Here is a 23,218-nt window from a genome sequence, read left to right as displayed (position 1 = left end):
AACTCATAGGCGCTTGGTTACAGGATGATATATTTTGTGTATTATATGTTTTTCTAGGTGTGTCTGAATAATCTCATCAAAATAAAAATAAAAATTCGCTGAAATTAGCACGTTTTAAAAATGTCATATCTAATGTAAATAAAAAGAGTAAAGGAGCGTCACTCTTCATCTTGAAAATCGGGGGTACCTCGGATCACACTTAATTTTCATCTATATCTACATTTTTCCTACCAGTGTTGGGTGCGATCTAGCTTCAAAAATGATTGAACGACAACTCCCTTTCTTTTGTTGACATAAATATGCCGTTTTTAACAAGCAGTGAACTGAAACGTCCTCGATTCTTGCACCTGTTTATCGAAAGCAACGGAGGCGGCGATTTCGACTACTAGTATGTAAAATGTAGAGGCGTCCCGGAAATACATGGAAATTCTAGAGAGGTCAGAAATCGCGCCAAACTTGTTTTCTCTAGATTTCCCGTGTCTTCCGGGACACCTCTATATTTTTCATCGTTAGAAATCGGCACTTACGTTGCTTTCGATGTCTGTACATGGTGTAGAGGACGTTTTGTGTTAACTGCATGTTTTATACGGCAAGTTCAAATCGGCAGAGGTTTGAAAGTTGTTATGCAATCATTTTCGAAGCTAGATCTCGTCCGACACCGGTAGGAAAAATGAAGATATAGATGAAAATTGAGTGTGAACCGTGGTACCCCCTATGATTCAAGATGGCGATTGGCGCTCCTTCACTCTTATATACAGTAAATATGACATTTTTAAAACGTGCTAATGTCAGCGAATTTTTATTTTTATTTTAAGGTGGTTATTCAGGCACACATAGAAAAACACAAAATACACAAAATACACCATCCTGTATCCAAGCGCCTGTGATTAATCTTACATCTTTGGTGGTATAAGGAAAATTCCCGATGAGAGAGAATAATTAGTCTTTATGACATGTCCATGTTAACAGGACTTTAAAGCTAGTCCAGGAAAATTTATTTATATCTTTTACTTTTTTAAGGAAAAGCTTTATCAAAGAAAATTGTACTAAAAATTCAAATCACTGCAATAAAATAATCACAAATGGCATTATTATTCAGCTGTTGATTAATATTGTAAACAAACTGATTTCAAATTGAGGAAACTAAATATGTATAATGTGAAAGTTAATAAAAGGTTAACAATTATATTAAAGGATGAATGAATCTTCATAACACTGCTTTCTCACCTCTTTTTAAATACAGAAATCAACCTTTTGAAATCAGAATTCTGTTATGTTAGAACTATTTAAAGTCTTCAAGTAGGGTCTGAATAGATAGATATTCGTGAAAGATTTTGGGAGAAAAACTTGCAATATCTATACATGTATGTTATATCGATTAAATAAGATCCTTTTCTTCATTGTAAAATCACAGCTTCGCCATTCGGCTATAGCTATGTAGGCCATTGTATTCTTTGAATGGGAAGGCGGGACGTCTATCGAGCGTGCAAACAGTATACAGTGTGGGTTTGAGGTGAATACTCAGTTTAAGGGGGGTGTTTGGCCACTTTAGTGCAGAAAGAACAAATTGTAAACATTTCTTCAAACGAGTAAAATACATTTTATTTTGATCAAATTTTAAGTCCTTATGATAAAGATAAAATAAATATGCATAGCGTCTTGCATGTTGTTAAAATATAATCTATACTTTTGCAGAAAAATGCTTTTGATATGCTTCTTAGAACTGCGCAGCAACAGAGTTCAGCAGACCCTTAAAAAATCCAAAAAAATATGCAAAGTGTGCATTTCTGTCCTCTCTACCATAACAAAAAAAATACCATAGTAAACTATAGTTAACTATAGTTTAAAAGAAACAACTCAATATACATTATCAAATTCGTATGTTAGTGAGAGCTTACAACTTTGTCAACATAATGAAACATGATGTGTTTTTATGTCCAAACATTACTCCATACAATGTGTGGGTCATTGCAATTAACATGCAAACAATCTAGCTTTTTATGTGAGGTGCCTGAAGGAAATCCTATAACTGACCATTTTTTCTATCTAACTACTAAACAATATAGACACATGTACCACTTTTTGAATGCAATACATTTTATTACAATTTGTTTTTCATGCACTGCATATTGTTTAACATTTTCAAATCAAAAGCTAAGAATCCTCCTTGCAGAGCCCCAATTAAAAAATAACTTAGATCGTTACTGAAAAAAAAAACATACCGTAAACACATATGTTTAGGACATCTTTTTTATCTTTTTTCTTATAGGACTAAAAATTTTGAATTGTATACAACATTTTTTAATAAATAACAGTTAAAAACAGTCATTAATACTTTAACTTGAGTTAAAAGTGAAGAAAAAAAACCTTCAGAAATCGCTTGATTTTTTAAACATTTTTTTTTGTAAAATATTGTAATGACAAGGGTGACGTTATCTTAGCTGATTACAGTATATCGTTCTTTTGATAACCAACAAAGGAAACACGGTACATACTTGACGTAAAAACAAGTGTATACTACTGTACTTAAATAGCCTTTTCTACTGCGGATCTAGCCGATGAAAGATCTAATTTTCATTAAATTGAAATATATATAACCTCTAACAAACAATTCAATCAACGTACAACTGTGCACGGCAAAGTTTGTACCAGGTTTACAAAAATTTAAGTTAAACCAAGTTCATAATAAATTCAAATTACTAGTATGTAATTGTGACAATTGAAATTTACGAGAAAAAAAGTCATATCAATTTAACATATATCATTGAAACCAAACTCGTCATTTTTTCAATTACATAAATCATACTTTTTAAACGGGCCTAGTATGTTTTATTTTTATGTCGCTTGAGTGGCCCAGGGGTTAAAGCGCCTGCCCTAGACACAAAGTAAAGAGTTGAATCCCACTGTGGTACGTTGAAACCTATACCCAGCAGGCACGCAACGTTGTTTCAACGTTGAAAGGAGGTGGGATATAGGTTGCAACGTTGATCAACTATATTTCAACGTTGTTTCAACGTTGAGTTCTACTTCATCACTGTCCAGTTCATTACAGAACCACATGAGATAGCGCTAGCCTATCTGGCCTCAGTGCGCTTTTATCTGGGCTTCAGTGCAAACGTGTTTATTTTAAGCAGCAGTGATTTTCCCGCGGTTTATTAGTGAACAAAGGATTTTGTTATTTTTTATTTAATTGTTTTATTACTCATCATGGCTACTGGCCGTGAAGAGGATGCCCTACTGGGGTCATTTGATGATGATTTAACATCAGATTCAAAGCAAATTTTTAATGCTTTGACTAAAATTCAAAGTACTATGGACACAGTTGCTACTGGCATTAATAAAATGGGGGATGCTTTTTCCGCATTAGCGGCAGCAGGCCCCAAACCTATGGTTACTGACCAGCCTTCCACTTCCAACAAGCGTTCTGCTGATTTAATGGAGGAGGAGGAGGCAGATGACTCTGAGTATAATGATACTGATGATATTAAGAGTCTTTTGGAATCCGGAAATTCCGGAGCCAAAGCTGATCTATTGGATGATCAGCAGAGTGGTTCAGTGTTAGAAGAAATGGACGCTCTTTTAGATGATGATGATGATGTTGGTTCAGCAATTTCTGAAAAATTGGCCAACATAACTAACAAAGCATTTTCTAAACAGCATTCTATTGATGCTGTAAAGAAAAAGAAAGAGTCACACAAGAGGCTAAAGAATTGTGAAAAAGTTATTGTGCCTAAAGTCAACAAAGAAAATTGGCGCCAAATGCACAAACAAGCTTTTAGCTTTTACAAAAATGCGTGACTTAAGATTGATGAATGTTCAGAGTTTGATCACTAAGTCAACTTGTGCAATAGTTAGTGTAGCAAACAAGTTGTTGAATTTGGATGGCCAGAAGCATGATGCAGAAATAAGAAATTGTCTTGATGCAATTTATCTATTAGGCCATGCGAATACCACTATGTCTATGCAGCGGAGAGATTTATTAAGACCAGTACTTAAAAGTGATTATGCTGCATTATGTGACAGCAATGTCCCGGTTACGTCTTTGCTTTTCGGAGATGACCTTCCTAAGTCTCTGAAGGAGGCTCGTCAAGTAGGCAATGTTGGAAGGGATTTTTTAAAAAAAACGGGAAAAGATTTGGGTTCAGTCAAAGGAACAAGAGCGATTTTTCTTGGAAAAAGAAGAATCAAAGTCAGCAGAAGAGATTCAAGAAAGATCAGTAACAGAGACCCTGACTGAGGTAAAACTTCAATCTACTACATCTGAAGAATACGCAAGTTTTATAGAAAAAACTATTTCGAATGCTAAAAGAGACATATTACAATTTGAAGGTGGCAGAATCATGCATTTTATAGATCAATGGACTGAGTTCACTTCAGATCCAGAAATATTGAGCATTGTGAAGGGTATTGAACTTGACTTTATTAGTAAACCAGTTCAAAACATTAATGCAATGCATCAATGCTAATTTAATATGACAGAGAAAAAAGCAATTGGTGACGAAATACAAAAATTACCTGATAAAAAAGTAATTGTGGAAAGTGAAGAGGAAAAAGACCAGTTTGTGTCTCTTATATTTTTAAGACCTAAAAAAGATGGTAAATACAGGTTGATATGCAACTTGAAACATTTGAATAAATTTATTCAGTATCGCCATTTTAAAATGGATTCACTGGTGTCAGTTTTAAGGATGATAACACCAAACTGTTATATGGCTTCCATTGATCTAAAAGATGCATATTACTGCATACCGGTTGCAGATGTTTATCAGAAATATCTTAAATTCTATTGGAATTCAAAGCTTTACATGTATAGAGCATGTCCTATGAGCTTATGCATGAGCCCTCGGTTATTTACAAAGGTACTGAAACCAGTTTTTTCAAGGCTTAGACAAAATGGCCATCAATCTGTAATTTACATTGATGACATTTATTTGCAAGGTGACAATGCTCAAGCATGTCAGGAAAATGCAATTGCTACAGCAAACATGCTGGTTAATTGTGGATTTGTCATTAACCCTGAAAAATCTGTTTTTTAGCCAAGCCAAGAAATAGAATATCTAGGTTTCCTACTAAACTCAATAGAAATGACAATTGCAATTACAGAAAGAAAGGCATAGAAAGTGGTTACAATTTGTGATGAATATCTTAAATCAAAAAGAAATTCAATTAGAGATCTTAGCACTGTTATTGGAAACTTTGTGGCAAGTTTTCCAGCTGTACCACATGGACAGTTGTTTTATCGTCAATTAGAGAATGAGAAAATTTTGGCTTTAAAGATGTCAAGGGGGTAATTTGATGCTGAAGTTCATTTATCAAATCTAGCAATTAATGACTTAGAGTGAAACTAAACATTGTGGGTTCTAAGGCCCCAATTACCCGAGGTCAATCAGATTTGATAATTGAAACTGATGCAAGTTTGCAAGGCTGGGGTTGCAATTGTCAATCACTGAGCATATCAACAGGTGGCCCATGGAAAGAATCCGAAAAGAATTATCATATAAATGTTTGAGAACTTCAAGCTGTTTATTTTGCATTGCAATCAATATGTCATGATAAGAAAGATATGCACATAAAGCTTTTAAGGGTACTTACCACAAACAAAAAATGGATGCGCGGGTTGATATATATTTTTTGACTGATTTTGATTTGAAATGACATAAATAATAAATCCCTGAAATATTAAGAAATCGTAGGATTTCCTTGGTGCTTAGATATGAGATTTTGTTTTGCTTTCTATATAATTCCATGCAAAATTTTGCACAATTTTTTAACCTTATGACAAAATCTTATTTAATTCTCTCTTTCTACTTGGTAAACGTTATTCAGGATGTCAAGTTAAATGTAAATCTATGAAAAATAATGTTGATTTCTGAAAAAAGTTTGTTTGTGTTATTTATCCTTAATTGACAATACAACTGCTGTAACATATATTAGAGAACAAGGAGGTAGTCGTTCTTTAGAGTGCAATAAAATGGTCCGAAAAATTTGGACTTGGGCATATGAGAAAAATATTTGGCTTACAGCTGCTCATATTACGGGGAAAATAAACTGCAAGGCAGATTTTTAGAGTAGACATTTTAAACAGGAATATGAATGGATGCTTAATAAACAAGTTTATCAATCAGCTTGTGATAAATTGAATTTTAATCCAGATATTGATTTGTTTGCTACACGCAATAATTGTCAATTAGAAAAATTTGTGTCGTGGAAACCAGAGCCTGAGTCTTTTGCAATTGATGCTTTTTCTATTTCTTGGGCTGACATGAAATTATACTGTTTTCCACCTTTTAGTTTGATACCTTCGGTTTTACAGAAAATAGTGTTAGATGAAGCCACAGGTATTTTAATAATGCCAAATTGGCCAACACAACCATATTATGCAACTACAATGAAAATGCTTACAGAAAATCCAATCTTTGTTCACAGGAGGAAAACCCTGTTGGGCATACCGGGGACAACGCAGATACACAAAATATGGGAAAAGTTGAACTTACCAATATGTCTGTTATCAGGAGATCAATCCAGAGTAAAGACTTATCGGAGCAAACTAAAGACATTTTGTTGTCTTCATGGAGAGAAAAAACAAGTAAACAATACGAGTGTTACCTCCGTAAGTGGGAGACATTCTGTAGTGGAAGTGAAGTTAATCCCTTTTCAACACCTGTGAAGGAAGTTTTGGAATTCTTAACTTTTTTATACGAGAGTGGCATTGGCTATTCTGGGATAAACACAGCAAGAAGTGCTTTATCGTCAGTAGTTACTCTTGTTGATGCCGTGCATTATCCAGTGGGACAACATCCTTTAATTAAAAGATTTCTCAAGGGTGTTTTTAATAAGAGACCTACTTTTCCAAGATATTCAGAAATCTGGGATGTTTCAGCAGTGTTCAACTGGATGAAAACAATTAATTTTGATGACATGTGTTTGAAGTTGTTAACGCTAAAGACAGTAATGCTTTTAGCTTTATTATCTGGACAAAGGGTACAAACCCTTAAAGCGTTCTCAGTGGAAAATTTAAAATTTACGGATTCTTATGTAGAATTTAGGGTTGAATCTTTACTTAAACAAAGCAGGCCTGGGTTTCATTTGAATAAACTCGTATTACCGGCTTATGAGGACAGAAATTTGTGTATAGTCCAACATTTGAGAAAATACATTGACATGGCAAAAGAAATAAGGAACACTGATTTATTATTAATTAGCTATCAAAAGCCCCATGCGTCAGTATCATGTGACACTATTGCTCACTGGATAAAATCGGTGCTTAGCAAAAGTGGTGTGGATGTTAATGTTTACACTGCGCATAGTACATGTGCTGCGTCAACATCTTGCGCAGCTTCAATGGGATGTCCAATAGACACCATACTGGCACAAGTGGGCTGGGCTAAGGAAAAAACTTTCGCCAAATTTTACAACAAAAACTATAATGCGGAGAACATGTCTTTAGGACAAACAATATATAAGTGCATTGAAAAATAATGCCATGTTTTGAAATACAGTGATGTATATATACTTATATAAGTACGAGGGTTGTCCCGTAAAATCGTGGACAAGTTGTCTAGTTTGAAAAATAATCATCACTGCGTTCTGAAATTTTCACTACTCTTTAGTACATATAATATGAATATACATAGCAAATTTCAAATAGATATATGCATAAATAAACAAATTGTGATATTTTATGTTATGTACTGTTTCGCCCTACGGCGCACGGATTATAACGTCAAGGTGTCTAAAACAGCGTCGCGTTTCATGTTTTTTAAATGTAAAGTTTGATAAGCCCCACTTAAATCTAGAATTTTTTTTTATTTTCATACGTGTGTGTTTATAACCAGTTAAGGAACTAATGTGGCACACTCATGCAATCTTCTGAAGATTTATTAGCAAGTTACGGACAGTATTCTCACCATCATTCAACTAACAAAGAATCTCATATCGACGGTCGACAGTGACAGCGGCTTTTGCTATTACAATGGCAGTCTGTCCGTATGTTTTGTACTACTTGGGGACTCGATCGAGAAAACTTCGCTAAGAAAACTTCCATTTCATTTATATTTTAAAGATCTGGTGATATTTTTCATATTTTCTTTCTTCTGTATTCATTTAAAGTCTCTTAAGGTGTCATTACAACATCCTAATCTAACTGAACTGTTCTCCGGTGCGCCGTAACGTCATCAAACGTCGCCATTTTTCGTGTATTATGTTTACCAATTTCCCATTTCGAATGCTCGGGAAACTGCCAAAAATTAACCAAAATGCTTGAAATTTTCAAAAAGACGTCAGAATTGAGTAAGGAATTTAATTTGAACAATTTTCATCCTAATCTTGTGTGTTTAAAACTTTTATTACGATTTAATACTTGTATATTCTCTAATACAACCTTGTTATTTTTACCGTGCGCCGTAGGACCGTACCCTGTGCACATTCAAGCAGAATAAAATCTTTATTTTTGCATATATATTATCAAAAATATTATGATACACTTAAATATGATGAATAAACATTTACTGAAAATTTCAGCTTAGTGCGCCCATTACTTTTTGAGAAAAGCGCTTTGTCCACGATTTTACGGGACAACCCTCGTAGATTACATTGTAGCAATAAATTGAATTGCAATTAATGTTTTTTTATTACATTAATAGCCTCAGAGCTTTAAAATCTCATGTGGTTCTGTAATGAACTGGACAGTGATGAAGTAGAATTGGAAATGAAACGAAACTTACCTGGAAGTTGAAGTTTGATTGTAATTCTACGAAATCACTGGAAAGGAATGGAGGAATCGCATGCCCGACCCTGTAAAAGTTGTTATTTTTCCCTACCCTTTGTGTATTTACATCTTCGGCTATTAATTGGATTTAAATACTGAGGCCAGATAGGCTAGCGTTATCTCATGTGATTCCTCCATTCCTTTCCAGTGATTTCGTAGAATTACAATCAAACTTCAACTTCCAGGTAAGTTTCGTTTAATTTCCAATTTTCAACGTTGAATCCTCAACCTTTTTTCAACGTTGAAACAACGTTGAGGCTGCAACATATTTTCAACGTTGAATGTTCGTCGATATTTCAACGTTGAAACAACGTTGAAGCTGCCACATATTCATTCTCAACGTTTGATGTTCATTGATATTTCAACGTAGAAAAAACGTTGAAGCTGCAACATATTTTTAACGTTGAATGCTAGTGCTCGTCGATATTCAACGTTGAAACAACCTTGAAGATTCAACATGTTTTCAACGTTGAGTATTTTCTGATATTGTAGAGTTAAAACAAGGTTCAAAGATGCAAAGTTGAATGTCTCCTGATTTCAACGTTGAAACAACGTGGAAAATGCAAAATATTTTCAACTTTAGGAAAGTTAGGAAAATTTAACATTGAAACAACAGGTAACGAGTATTGAGCATTTAGTTTTTAAGTTCAAAATATAAAGGTGTCTTTAACTTCTAATCCATGCGATTTTTCGCAATATACACACAGCTGTATGCATTGTTAGGATATATTAAATATATATTAATTATACTTAATAAATGAAACGCATGCATTATAAATTGATTTACTCAAAAGAGTTGTGCCAATAGCTGGTACCATTATAAAATTTTAAATATGAGTTTATATGAAGCATGGCATATACATTTAACACTTCATTATAATTATGTTTCAAAAATGGTTTGTTTTTTTTTAATAAATTGTGAATGCTATTTTTTTTTAAGTATTTATAAAATATGTTAAATATAAGCTTTTAATAAATAAAAACATCTTTATCCAATATCTCGCTGTAATTCCATGTTACAATAGAATTAATAAAAATAATTATTCCGAATTAATGTTCTTAAAATAAGACTCATATGGATCCGTGCCGTATACTCTTGCGCAGATTATACGTATACAGAGCGAATCTAAGAAGTCTTACTTTATTAGATTGTGCTTTTGTTGTGTGTATTAATTCTATAATCTTTCTTTTCACAAAATATAAAAAAAATTCAAATAAACACATAAGAATTTTCACACTGACAATTAACCCCGGTCAAGTTGCATTACTTAAGATCCACTCCCCAAAAACCTTCGACATATCAGTTGGGAGTGCCTCTCGCTTAGTTGGTCAGTTTCAGTGTCAGGATAACCTTGTTATGCAATTTTCTTGCTGGGCAGAGTATAGCTGTTTGCAGCTTATCTAGGTCAAAATTTGAATTCAACTGATGGACAAAAAGTGCGCGTTTCTTTGCTGTTCATATTTCATGTGTTTTTCAAGCTACAATAAGTATTATTTCCTTTTCATGAATTTAAGAAATTAAGGTTTTTTAGTATCTGTTCATCATTTAATTCTTGTTTTATAAGGATATTTGAAATCTGCGTGAAATGCACATCCTTGGTTCGTGTATTACGTGTTTTGTTGATATTCATTTGGTTATGAAATATAAGTTAGTCTATTAATATATTATACAATTTAATTAATTGTAGTTCGTCGTAAGGTTCAATCAACCAGTGGTGCAGGGAATTGATTGTATAGTCAGCCTTGATTGCATCAGATTCTTCGCCCGTGAAAATTATACAAAGGAATGCAACATTTTGTAAGTACACTATGTATATGTTTCTATAACATTTTTCTTTAGTAATAATTATTTGTAATCATACTCATACGAAGTTTAACATAAAGTCAACTATAATTCTTTTAATCATGTTAATTAAATCCAAGTACCGCAATATATTCCTTTGTCTGATTTTTTAAATCATTCATGTACATGTATATTTATTTGTATCGTTTGAAATAAAGTGTTACGTACATTTTATCGAACAAATGGCTTTAACATCTTTATTTCTATTATCAATAGGCTTTTGCTTTAGAGGGTGGATTCTCCTGTTCATTTCTTTCATTCGTGGGACTTAACTATATGCGTGATTAAAATCAATGGATCCGCCACTTTTTGGACCTTAGAAGTGTAAGGCAGACGCGTACTTTGAAGGACCTGGATGTGATTACTGTGACCCACGTGCACTTTTCACTAGGAATATAAATTTTGTCAAGCAGTGATTTTTGAGATTCAGTGATTGAATCCAAATTGTTTGCCTTAAAAATACATGTAAAAAATTTCTCTCACAATCGTAATACTGGATTACAACTTATATAAATATTACGCAACTTGAATAAATTTTTTTATTAGAATTTGAAATGTATTTGCTTATAAAGCGAAATGTAATATGAATTCAACGTGATTTCAACCAAATATCAACGTTTGTACAACCGAAAAATTTAAACCACATCTCAACCTAATTTCAACCAATGTTCACTATTGTTCAATGTTGATATTTGAAGTTGAAACAACGTTGAAGCTTCAACGTTGCCTCAACTTTCATTTACAACCAAAAATCAACCATATATCAACCAAAAATTCAACCCATTTTCAACGTTTATTCAACGTTGAAAATTGACGTTGAAACAACGTTATGTCTCAACGTTGCCTCAACTTTCATATGCAACCAAAATTCAACGTTGATTCAACGTTAAAGTGCAACGTTGATTCAACGTTGAATCAACGTTGAAATGCCTGCTGGGATAGAGTATAAACAGAGGTCCCATGTCGCAGAAGGTCTTGCCAGGAAGAAGATCCCCCACTGCTTAATGTCCTTGAGTGCCGAGTATGGGGCAAAATTTGTAGCAAAATTTGAAAAGTATTGTATACAAATCACTTACCCTATATTGACGTGGTCAGAAGGACACAAAGGAGCGTAAAATCATATAAATCCAAATCATATAAAATCCATTTATGCATCTTTGAAACCAAACACTTAATGTTTCAATCACGCGAACCAGTCCGACCGATTCCTAAGCTGACTAACATATGAATGATTTTTGAAAATAATGGTACAAGTCATTTACCCAATATCACACTGTTGATTATGTGTAGATACCGGATGGGCGTGGTCATAATGACAACTCGGGAGCTACGCTCCCTCGTGTCATTATGACCACGCCCATCCGGTATCTACACATAACCAACAGTATGATATGGGGTAACTACTACTTGCCAAGTTAACTTTCATCTAGATACACATGTTTTCTAAAGGTATCACTTGCCAAGTAAGAATTTGGGCGTCAAGATTAATGCACTCGGGACAACAAATAACGTAATACAGTCATATAAAACTTAGGTAATATTTCTAAAGTTTATGATTAATTTTGTTAGACATTAAGTAAGTAAAACAATCTTAATTCTAAGATAGAATATAATCCTAGCTTTACACAAAGATGCATTGATAAGATCTGTGTATTGGTCAGCCGGAATCTTAGCAAGCAGGCTAAATGGGAAGATGGGACCTCCTGGTGGAATAAGTACTTTGATTGCAACTTTAGGATATCCGATCCTCAGCCAGGAAGGATAACTCAAAAAATTAATGTTTTATTTGAAATGCATCAAAATGAAGTTTGAAAATGAAATTTTTTTATGCAACAATTTTCATTTTATTCATCTTTATAAGATTCAAGGTTTTTGGAAGTCTTGGAATAGGTCTTATAAAAGCTGACTTTTATACCCTATAAAAGGGGGGGAAATGATACAGTTTTAGAGAGATAAGGTTTTCTTGAATCCAGCCTTAGATACTAATGCTTATCAACATGATATGATATAAAGAGTGATTTGTGGTGTCTTGCAATGATAGCAAAAGCCTTTTACATTATGTATTATAGAATATATGACAGAAATAGAAGACCAAAAATACCAAAAAGTATAAAAATCATGGCAATTTCTCTGAAGGCCTGGATACCTATCGTTTTTTAACCTAAGATATATTTGTTGATCAATTTGCAATAAGAAAATGCATTGCTCATATTCCAATTCGCTTTTTCTACAAAAATATTGGAGATTTGACATTTTTCCCTACATAATATGATTAACTTCAATTTTTAACTTGAAAGAAATCCCGTGGATAAATTTACATAACTTTATGGATTCAGCGATACTTTCATGAGTACTTTTGATTACTTAACTGCTAATTTTATAAACCTAAGGATCGGACTACCTTAAAAGCCGTAACAAAAACCATTAGACTTTGCAGTTCTTCTAGAATCCCGAAGATGTCAGAGGCATATTTTTGAGGTATATTTTTGGATTATTTGTTAATTTAAACTGGTGATTTTATGGTTAATAATTGGAATAGTTTCATTGGTAAATTTAGGTGAAATCTGGATTATACATGGTGCGCTTATAGAATTCTTGAAACATAACCCTTATTAAATAGGAATTAACTCATTTGTGCTGGTGATGTTTTTACACCGAGTTACAGGTGATAAGACTTGATTATAGGAAGCTGTTGGTGGCGTTGATTCACCAGAGCTGTTCTTAAGAAGAGTATTGGTGATAATTGTTGGTAGCGTCAATTCAGCACAATTTATTTACCAGAGTTAGCATAAAAAACTTCACCAGTAATTTTCTTTAATTATATAAGGGTAACAAATAGTTTAATTGGTGTTTGAATATATATATATATATATATATATATATATATATATATATATATATATATATATATATATATATATATATATATATATATATATATATATATATATATTCATTTCCTTGTGTTATAAACAATCCCACATCATCTTTATATTTTAATAAACTTCATAGTGTCTTAGTATTCTGGATTTCTTTTGTGAATTCTTCAAACTGAAGAGGTTACGCTACATTACGCATTTGGCTCGTTAAATATCCGAACCCAAACTTTTTTTTGACAAATTGGTGGCAGCGGTGGGACTGTTATTTTTATTGTTTACGTTTTGCAATTCAATTTCAGAGATTATTTGTGCTGTGAAAAAAATGGATGAATATTCTAAAGTTGTTACTTTGAAGAAACCATCGGAGATAGAGGATTTGGAAATTATCATGGATAAAGAACAGTTTGAAGAGACCATTCCGCTTCAAGATCAAGAAAACTGGGAAGATGAAATACAAGAGGAATTTAAGACACCATCACATAGTCAATCAATCTCAAAGAAATAAAGAAGGAAGGTTTTTCTACAGAATTAAAGAAGAGTTTCTATGTGTTTCAAGAAAAGATTTGTGATCAGTTACAACAACAGAGAGAATTCTTCAAGAAAGAAATATTTAGTCTGCATGAGCAAGTGAATTTTATGTATTCTAATATGAATTTGATGAAAAGTGGGATTCATGACCAGATTTGTGATCTTAATTCAGAATTAAAAGAAATGAAAAAAAAAGGATACAAGAAACCTTGTGAAGGAAAGTTTTTGTCAAACCACAGGCTTTTTAAAAAGTGAACCACAAGTGACCTCAACTCCTAAGGTAGCTTCAAACCAGATTCTAAAGAAAGAATTGGAAGAAATGGGAAAATCGACACTAAGTTCCATGGGACAAGAAACAAGTCAAACTGAAAACGCAAGTACAAGTAATTCATCAATGGAGACTCATGTTTGATCACCAAAAGAAACGCACAGTGAAAAAGAAAATTCTTGTTGAGATTGTAGCAATGAAAAGTCAAAAACCGTGAGAATGAAACCGCAACATAATGATGGAACTGATGATTGGGAGGAATATTTAAAACAGTTTGAAATTTTAGCAGAAATTAACAAGTGGAATGATGAAACAAAGGCATTTTATTTAGCGGAAGTTTGAAAAGAGCAGAATGGACTAATTTGAATGAATTAAAGGCAACAGAGAGAAGAAAGTTTGAAAGTTTGGTAACATCATTAGAGAATCGCTTTGGATCAGTGAATTGTGCAGAAATGTATAAAGCAAAGTTACAATCAAAGATGAAATCTAGAGACGAATAAATTCCAGAACTTGGTCAAGCAATAATTAAGTAAAATGACAAGACAAGCATATCCTAATGCAGATTCTGTTATAAGGGATGTATTGGCGTTAGATCATTTTATAGATGCTTTACCTGACCCCGACATGAGATACAGAGTAAGAGAGTCAAGACCAAAGAATATAACTGATGCAGAAATTCTAGCTGTCCGTTTAGAAACACACAATCTTGCTGATTAGACAAAGACATCGTAGTTTTGTGAGAATTGTTAAAAGTGATGAAAAATTCGAAGCTCAGAAGAGAAGACTACCAACCCCAAAATCAACGCCTCTGAGATCTTTGGGATCAACCCATCAAAAATGGGCAGGAAAGTATAAGGAACAAAATCAAAGAACAGGCAGAAAACTTAATTAAACATTTAGTGATGAAATGAAAAAAAACTAAAACAAGACCTTGCCAGCTTGACTATGGAATTTCACGAAAGTAAAATGTCTCTTGTTTCAAAACAGAGTTCTTATATATGCTAAGGACCAGAGAAATGATAGTGTACATAATTCGGGAAACGTGAGTTGGTCGAACTCAGGGGCTGGAGCTCGATCGAAAACAACAAGCCCAAGTTTTAGAGATTGAATATTCTGATGATTGTGATGGATTATATGTGACAACTAAAGTGCAAGATACAAAAGTTGACTTCTTGATTGATATAGTAGCTAATATTACATTTTGAGTGAAAATTTTGTAAACAGATTGAAACCAGAGCATATACCATGCATTACAGAGATTGATAAATATTTCATGACAGCTACAGGAGACGTGTGACCACTTCTTAGAAGAGCCATTGTGAATATTCAAATAGGAAAACAAAGAATCGAGCATGAAATCTGGATAGCTGATATCAAGAATGAGGAATTATGGGTGCTGATTTCTTAGAGAAAAATAACTGTGACATTTTATTCAGTGAAAGAATTCTGAAGATTAAAGGCGAGAAAGTCGAATGTTTTACAGTTAATCAAAGTGACAGTTTGCAGAGTTTCCGAATCAAAATCTCGAAAACTAAAGAAATCCCTCCTTTAAGTGAAAGTGTTGTTCCTGGCTATTGTAACAGACAGGTTAAATAAACACACCCGCTGTGTTGAAGCCAACAGAAAATTTCAATGACAAATGTGATCTTATAATGGCTAAAGAATTGGTCAACCTGGAAAATGATGTGATACCTCTCCGAGTAATGAACAGTACTGATACATAGTGTTGTACAAAGATTCACTAGTTTGTATGTGTGAGCCAGTCTGTGAGATAATGGATTTCTCTCAGCAGGATGTACAGTAGATGTAAATAATTTGCGAAAGAAGATATTATCCATAACCGTGCCAGATCATCTCAAGCAAATGTTTGAAAATTCTTCGAAGAAGTTAACTCCTATGGAAAAAGATGTTTTGAGAGAATTGTTGCTTGAATATGAAAAAAGTTTTAGCAGAAATTCACAGGATTTAGGACAAACCTCACTTGTCAAGCATAAAATCGACACTGGTGTTGCACAACCAATCAAACAAAGACCGAGGAGAGTTCAACTATCAAAGAGAGATGAAGTTTCTAAAGTTATTCAAGAAATGAAAGATCAAGGAATAATCATCAATTAGCCCTTGGGCTTCACCCATTGTTCTCGTGAAAAAGAAAAATGATGAAACACAAAATTTTGTATTGAATAAGGAAACTAAATGATGTAACTGTAAAAGATCACATCCATTACCAAGAACAGATGATTGTCCGAATGCTTTATCTGGATCAGTATGGTTTTCTGCATTGGATCTAAAAAGTGATACTGGCAGGTATCGGTTGAAGAAGAAGACAGAGTAAAAACTGCATTTACAACTAGTGAAAATGGATTTTGGCAGTTTCGTACAATGCCATTTGGATTATGCAATGCCCCCGCTACATTTGAAAGATTAAGGGAGCAAATTCTTAGTGGATTAAACAAAGAATTGTGTCTTGTGTATTTAGATGACATCATTGTGACAGGAATGTCATTCACAGAACATATTAACAACTTACGAAAAGTTTTTGACAGGTTAAAATGAGCTAATCTAAAGCTTAACCCAGAGAAATGTCAGCTGTTTCGAAAAGAAGTGAAGTTCTTGGGACATGTTGTAAGTGAAAATGGAATATCAACTGACACAGACAAAGTCCAAGCAGTGAAAGAGTCGTCAACTCCAAAGACAGTTAAAGAAGTCAGAAGCATTGTCACGATGCAAGGATTTCACATGTAAAGAATAAAAGCCTTGGTGCCAACTGTTCAAAAGTTATGACCAAGATTAAAGATTTCCAAAAGTATGATATGTCAAATTCGGAGTTTAACGTCAAATTAATGGTAGCCCAAGTGTTGTCTTGACAAAAATAAAACAATGTGTGAAAACCCTACCACCAAAGTTATTGCTAATATTAAAGGTTCCTTAAATATTGGCCAAACTCCAATGTTAATGTATAAGTATTTAAGTTGTTGGTATTTGAGGAAAGGTCGTGTCACAAGGAATATACAAGTAAAGTATGAAAGGCCTAGCACCAACTTTTAAAAAGTTATGGCCAAGATTGAAGTAAAAATGGCTCAAACTCTAAGGTCAGGTCAAAAGACATTTTATCCAAAGAAAGGCTTTGTAACAGGAAAATCACATGCGAAATATGAAATCCGTAGTTCCAATCAATAAAAAGTTATAGGCCAAGTAAAAGTGTGTTTTTTCTTTACAAACAAACAGACAGACGAACGGATGACAAAGACAGGGTAAAATTCATAACCCCGGATGTTCGATTACGGGTGCATAAAAATATACCTTTATGCCAGCAAAAAATGGTTTACTACTAGCAGTTTTACACGCAAACCCATCTTCCTTATATTTGGCTCCAACAAGACAGGAAATCTGAAAAAAAAAAGTTACACAAATAAAAAAATCGATATTTTATTGAAAAGTAAAGTTTCAATTGAAAATGTTTTTCAATTCAAAGAATAGTAAAATTTAACGCACTGTTGATCCGGCTTTTTTCTGTTTCTGTGCTATTTGTTTTGATGATAGCAGTGCATTTTCCAGTGAGTTATATGACAGCGTTTCACTCCTCACAACTTCGATATCGTCCACATACCACGAGATTTCGTAAAATAATGAAGTGTCAGGTAATGGTGTAAAGCTACATTTGAACATTACACTAGGGGAATGTAATGTAGATGTTCCAAAAACTTTTGATACCCAAGAAACATTGTGGTAGGAAACACTGAGATTTGATGGAACTCCTTTTACACCTGAAGACATTCAACAAATATATAACGCTTTAAGTACCCTCTCTACACCGGTGCAAAATATTTTTGGGACATTATGAAAATTGTATTGGACAAGGGTGTAAATATTGAGCTTATTTTTTTTTTTTAATAATCAATATATGTTACGTGGCATTTACCACCAGGAAAAATGTGCAAGCACAGCACAGACACGGTGAATAGAAATCACGGATGTTTACTTTCATGGAGAAAATACATGTTTCGTTTACTTAAATCGATTACAAATTGAGTTATGTAATGTGAATTTCTATTTATTGGTATTTGAATCTAAGGGCAAATCACTCTAACTGCAGAAAAATACGATAGAAGCAGAACTCCTTAATGAACAGTGTAGAGATGGTTCTTAACGTGAAAGAAATTAAATTTGTTGACTGTATACTTGTGTAAAACTTTTGAATGTCATACATGTACGTTTCCCTTAAAAAATATAAAGTTATAAAATACTTACAGTTATCACTCAATTCTGTAAGAAAATAAATATTATATTTAGTTGTTCTCTTTTATTAAAAGCTATCTGATAAGCTAAAACTTTGTCACATAATCATAGGCCTTTATAAAAGGTGCCTGTTTTGGAGGATAACAATCGAAATTGACACCCAAGGAAAATCATTATCTACTGAATGTCTTATTCATTTAGGGTTTCAGCAAAAAAAAAATCATCGATCGTCTTTATGTTCACGTTTAGAAACCTTTCAATTTCAACGCCTCAATTTTTCTCAATAAGAAAGCTTCGAAAATGATATACTGACCTCTTTATTGTTTGTTTGATACCCAAAGAGTCCTTTGTCATGTAAAATTACGTTATTTCTGCACTCGCAGGCATGTTTCATTTTGGGTTTTTTTTTTCAGGTAAGCTACATCGGAAGCAAGTCTTTATTGACATCACGTTAATTAGGCTTCTTTCAAACGCACAACTGACGTTTAGAAGTCTACTAACGATTTATACGCATGTGACATTTTGTTTTATTGCTAGCGCTATCGAGCGCTAGCAATTACGCTCGTGCATAATTTTGGAATACGCATGCGTCATTCTGAAAAAAAAAATTCACGGTCTAACATTCTGGGAAAACTATGGTACTATGGATAGACTGTACGATAACAATTTCGGTATGTCATTAAATAACATTGACTTTTTCTGTCTTATTCTGAAGCTTGTTTACCTATTGAAGAACTTACTAAGTTCTAAAGTACTAAATCCTGATTGGTTTTCACGCAATTAACAATCCGTTCTATTATCCTCAACCTACGCAACATTATGCGCTTATACGGTTCACTATAGAATTCTCAAAACGCCAGTTACGCCTTTGAAAGAAGCGGAATAAACGTGACGTCAATAAAATTTTGCGTCCGTTGTAGCTTACTTGGAAACAACACACGACAGACAAAACATGCTTGCAAGTGCAGAAATAATGAAACTTTAGATGAAAAAGGACACTTAGATTATCAATTAAAAAAAGAGGTCAGTAAATCTTTTTCGAAGTAGCAGGGAGTTTGAAAACTTTCTGAACCTGAACCTTTAGACGATCAAAGATTTTTTTTTTTTTTGCTGACATCCTTAAATCAATATAAGACATTCAGTATAATAAAATAAATGGAGGGTAACAATTGAAATTGAAATCCCTTGGAAAACCATTGTCAACCTCCGCTGACGAGTCGGTTGACAACTGTTTTCCCTGGGGTGTTTATTTCAACATTTATCCTCCAAAACAGGCACTATTTATAAAGTGTTACCCTTTGTCAAGTATACTGTAACACTGAGCCTAACATAACGGATGGTTTAATTAATGGATATAAATCAATCTGATTTTTAAAATTAACACATATGTAGCATTGAATTATAATTAAGTAAATTACCGCATATCGATTTATGTAACTAAATAAAGATTTTGAAACACATATCCCTTTGATGGTTTTAAAAATGAAAAACATCTATTCTTCTGTAAAACAACAATCTGCTAAGCTCAACATACTTATTTCTATTATTTTATATTTTGTTTTGTCAATCTCTATGCAAAATAATGTAAAATATTCAGCTCTTCCAGTTCGATCAATCAACAGATATATCGGCTTCACAGAAAAACATATCGACATCGACCTTGCACGTTCCTGTTTGAATATCGTTTGTCCGATGAATGGTGTATATATAATATATAGACAGAAATTTCAAACGTACCAAAACAATATCCCGAGTTACAATAAAAAACAGGTTTCAGATGATAAACCATGTATGTTGTGCAGTTTTTTACTTTAATGTCAATCTTCTGTGTGCAATTTTCAATAAACCCCTTTAAACATGCTGTAGCGTCATTTACTGAAGCAGTGGGTGGATGTGAACCTAAAAAGAAAAAAAAAACATTTTAGTATGGACTTTGTTTAAATGTATGTTTTCTTTTCTTTTTTTCTTTTTTTTTTAAAGTTTACTTCTAATCCCATTATACCCGAATTGAGAATATTTTGTTTTTGTTAAAATACAGGAAAACTCTTTCAACAAAATTTTTTTTAATCACCCAAATAGACACTCTTTTTTATGCTTGTGAGATATTGCTTTTTCTTTGAAAAACGATACTGTTTTTTCTTTCATATGGTCCAAAAGGCACAGTTATCATGATATTGAGGTAAATTTTACAGTCATCATTTTTTGGGTGTAATTTTAAAGGTGCACAGAGGAAATCTAGTGCAAGTTTTCCAGCGTTTAAAATTACATAATGATTGTAACATAACGATAAAAGAAGATAAAGTAGAAGCACTGACCACTGAACCAGAAAGGATAAAGAGTCCCACAATATCCAAGGGAAGGTGGGGAAGTTGACATTTTATAATATTCTGCTCTGTACCATCCTTTTGTGATTTTAATGTCACAGATAGGTAAATAATCCATAAAGAACGATGGATTTCTTTTTGGCAAGTCAGTAAGGTTACGGTACACCGTGTAAGAACAGGGATCCTCTTCCTCTGAATTAAAACAAAAACAATAGTTTACATCCAAAGCCATAAAGAAAACAAAAAATGGATGTAAAACATACAAATGTATTAGAAAAATGCATTATGATTTTTTAATTATTACTAGCATTTCATTAATTTTTCAATGACACATTATAACTAAATCTTTTCTTTATTTATTTATACAAAATTTTATTCACATAAGTGAATGGGATTTGGCAGCAGGCAAAGCCTATTTTAGCCCTCTCCCTTTTCTTTATGATCATGTGGACTTTTCGCTTTCAAAATAATGACCAATGAAAATAAAACAAATCATAATTCTAAATTAAATCTAAGGTAACTTCAACTTACTGCATTGAATTAACAAAGGAACATAGACAAAGAAGAACAAATAAAGGATTTCCATCTTTGATTCTCACAAACTGAAACAAAATATTTTTAAAACAGGATTAAATGAATTCAGTAATACATTACGAGTGCCTCCCTATGTACCACCTTAATCTTTTCCTATACTAAAATAATTTTAGTTCTTATAGCTATAACCTTGATTTTTATTTTGAAACTATTCAACCACATGTTTTATATTGTGTAATGCTTCAATCACATCTTAACCAATGGTTGAGTAACAATAGAATTTTTTATGATTGAGTGGCTGAAAAAACAAACGGCCGGAATAGAAATTATCCGACATGGTGCAGACCCATTAATTTTGAAAAGCACCTGTAACCTTAAACCCCAGTCACATTTACAAAAACGATCAACGGCCGACGACCGTAATGATTAGGTCACATGTAAGCCGATGGTCGGGCGACTAAATTGTACTGGTCTTATCGGCTAAAAGAACATGATCGGCCAACATGAGTATCGGGCTAGAGGGAGCAGTCACATTAATTCATGTTCATCGGCCGTTGTCTTGCCCGATTTTGACCTCTTCCTTTGTCGGCCGACCAATATTTTGTGTCCATTGATCCAAGTTATAGTATCCTAGTAGTCCTTAGAGTATCAGTTACATTGTCAACGCTGGATATACGATGGGAAACCAATGTGTTTTATGATAAAAATGGCGTGCTTGCCGGCCGGCCTTACAAAGGCCCAGCGATGCATTGCTAATCATAAAACGATGTTCCAGGATAATCGGCCGATGTATATTACATCGCTAATACATTGGTGAACATCGTTCGTACATCGGTCGACTACGTGGTCAAACATCGACCGATGATCTGCCGCTATCTGTTGAACACTGTTCAACCCCCCTATGACCTCAGATTCAACGGATATAGGACGATGCTCGGCCATACAATGGCCAATCCTTGAAATATGTGTTAATGATGGGTTGCCGATGAGGAGCGATGTGAGGCATCGTTGAGGACATCGCTTAATTTTAACTACGAATTATTTCCTACGGATGACCCCGCCGATTCGCAAAATGGCCCCAGTCACCGTCCGATCACTAGTGAGGCCTGGCCGGCAACCATGTCATTTTTATCAAAAACCGCATCGGTTTCTCATCGTATACCCCATCGCTGGATAATATGACTGATACTTAACCGATGCGTTTATTTATGGAAATGGCGTGGTTGCCGGTCGGATACCACTACTTTTAGGACGGTGACTGAAACCATTCTGCAAATCGTTGGGGTACATCGGTAGGAAATAATTCGTAGTTAAATTCAGCGATGTTTCCAACGATGCCTCACAACCTCGCTCCTCATCGGCAACACACCATTAACACATCTTTCAAGGATTGGCCGATCTTTTTCCAAGCATCGTCAAGTTTCCGTTGAATCTAAGGTAATCGGGAAGTTGAGTGGTGGGCAACAGGCATCTGACGATTATCGGTCGAAGTTTGACCAAACATTAGCCTATATTAGACCGAAGTACGAACGACGTTCTCTAATGTATGAGCGATGCAATTGAAACTTACCTGGAAGTTGAAGTTTGATTGTAATTCTACGAATCACTGGAAAGGAATGGAGGAATCACTTGAGATAGCGCTAGCTTATCTGGCTTCAGTGTTTAAAAATAATCATTTAAGAGGCAGTCCACCGAAAAACCAGGCAATAGGTGGCACATCGCATGTCATGGATTTTAATTATTTTTTGCATGTAGACTTAGTATAGTAAGTGTTTACACATGACAACATCAAAAAAAATTTTAGTGGTCCTCTAGTCCTATTTTTGGTAAATGCCTAAT

At 33.7% G+C, this 23,218-nt stretch overlaps 1 protein-coding gene across 1 annotated transcript in view; it reads right to left on the bottom strand.

Annotated features, from left to right (window-relative positions):
- Positions 1 to 23,218, bottom strand: part of LOC134279891 (von Willebrand factor D and EGF domain-containing protein-like) — a 42,391-nt gene that overhangs the window by 6,264 nt on the left and 12,909 nt on the right. Inside the window, exons 2-7 of the mRNA XM_062762304.1 lie at positions 21,377 to 21,447; positions 20,837 to 21,037; positions 20,259 to 20,420; positions 18,534 to 18,548; positions 17,778 to 18,049; positions 17,586 to 17,672 (exon numbers count right to left, since the gene is read on the bottom strand). Coding sequence (XP_062618288.1) covers positions 17,586 to 17,672; positions 17,778 to 18,049; positions 18,534 to 18,548; positions 20,259 to 20,420; positions 20,837 to 21,037; positions 21,377 to 21,431 — 792 coding nt within the window. The 5' untranslated portion in view covers positions 21,432 to 21,447. The remainder of the gene's footprint in view (positions 1 to 17,585; positions 17,673 to 17,777; positions 18,050 to 18,533; positions 18,549 to 20,258; positions 20,421 to 20,836; positions 21,038 to 21,376; positions 21,448 to 23,218) is intronic.

Source organism: Saccostrea cucullata, unplaced genomic scaffold, assembly GCF_032062105.1.
Source record: "Saccostrea cucullata isolate Sc308-1 unplaced genomic scaffold, CSIRO_AGI_Scuc_v1 ctg689, whole genome shotgun sequence".
In the NCBI taxonomy this organism is placed as follows: domain Eukaryota; kingdom Metazoa; phylum Mollusca; class Bivalvia; order Ostreida; family Ostreidae; genus Saccostrea; species Saccostrea cuccullata.
This window is presented reverse-complemented; position numbering and strand designations above follow the sequence as displayed.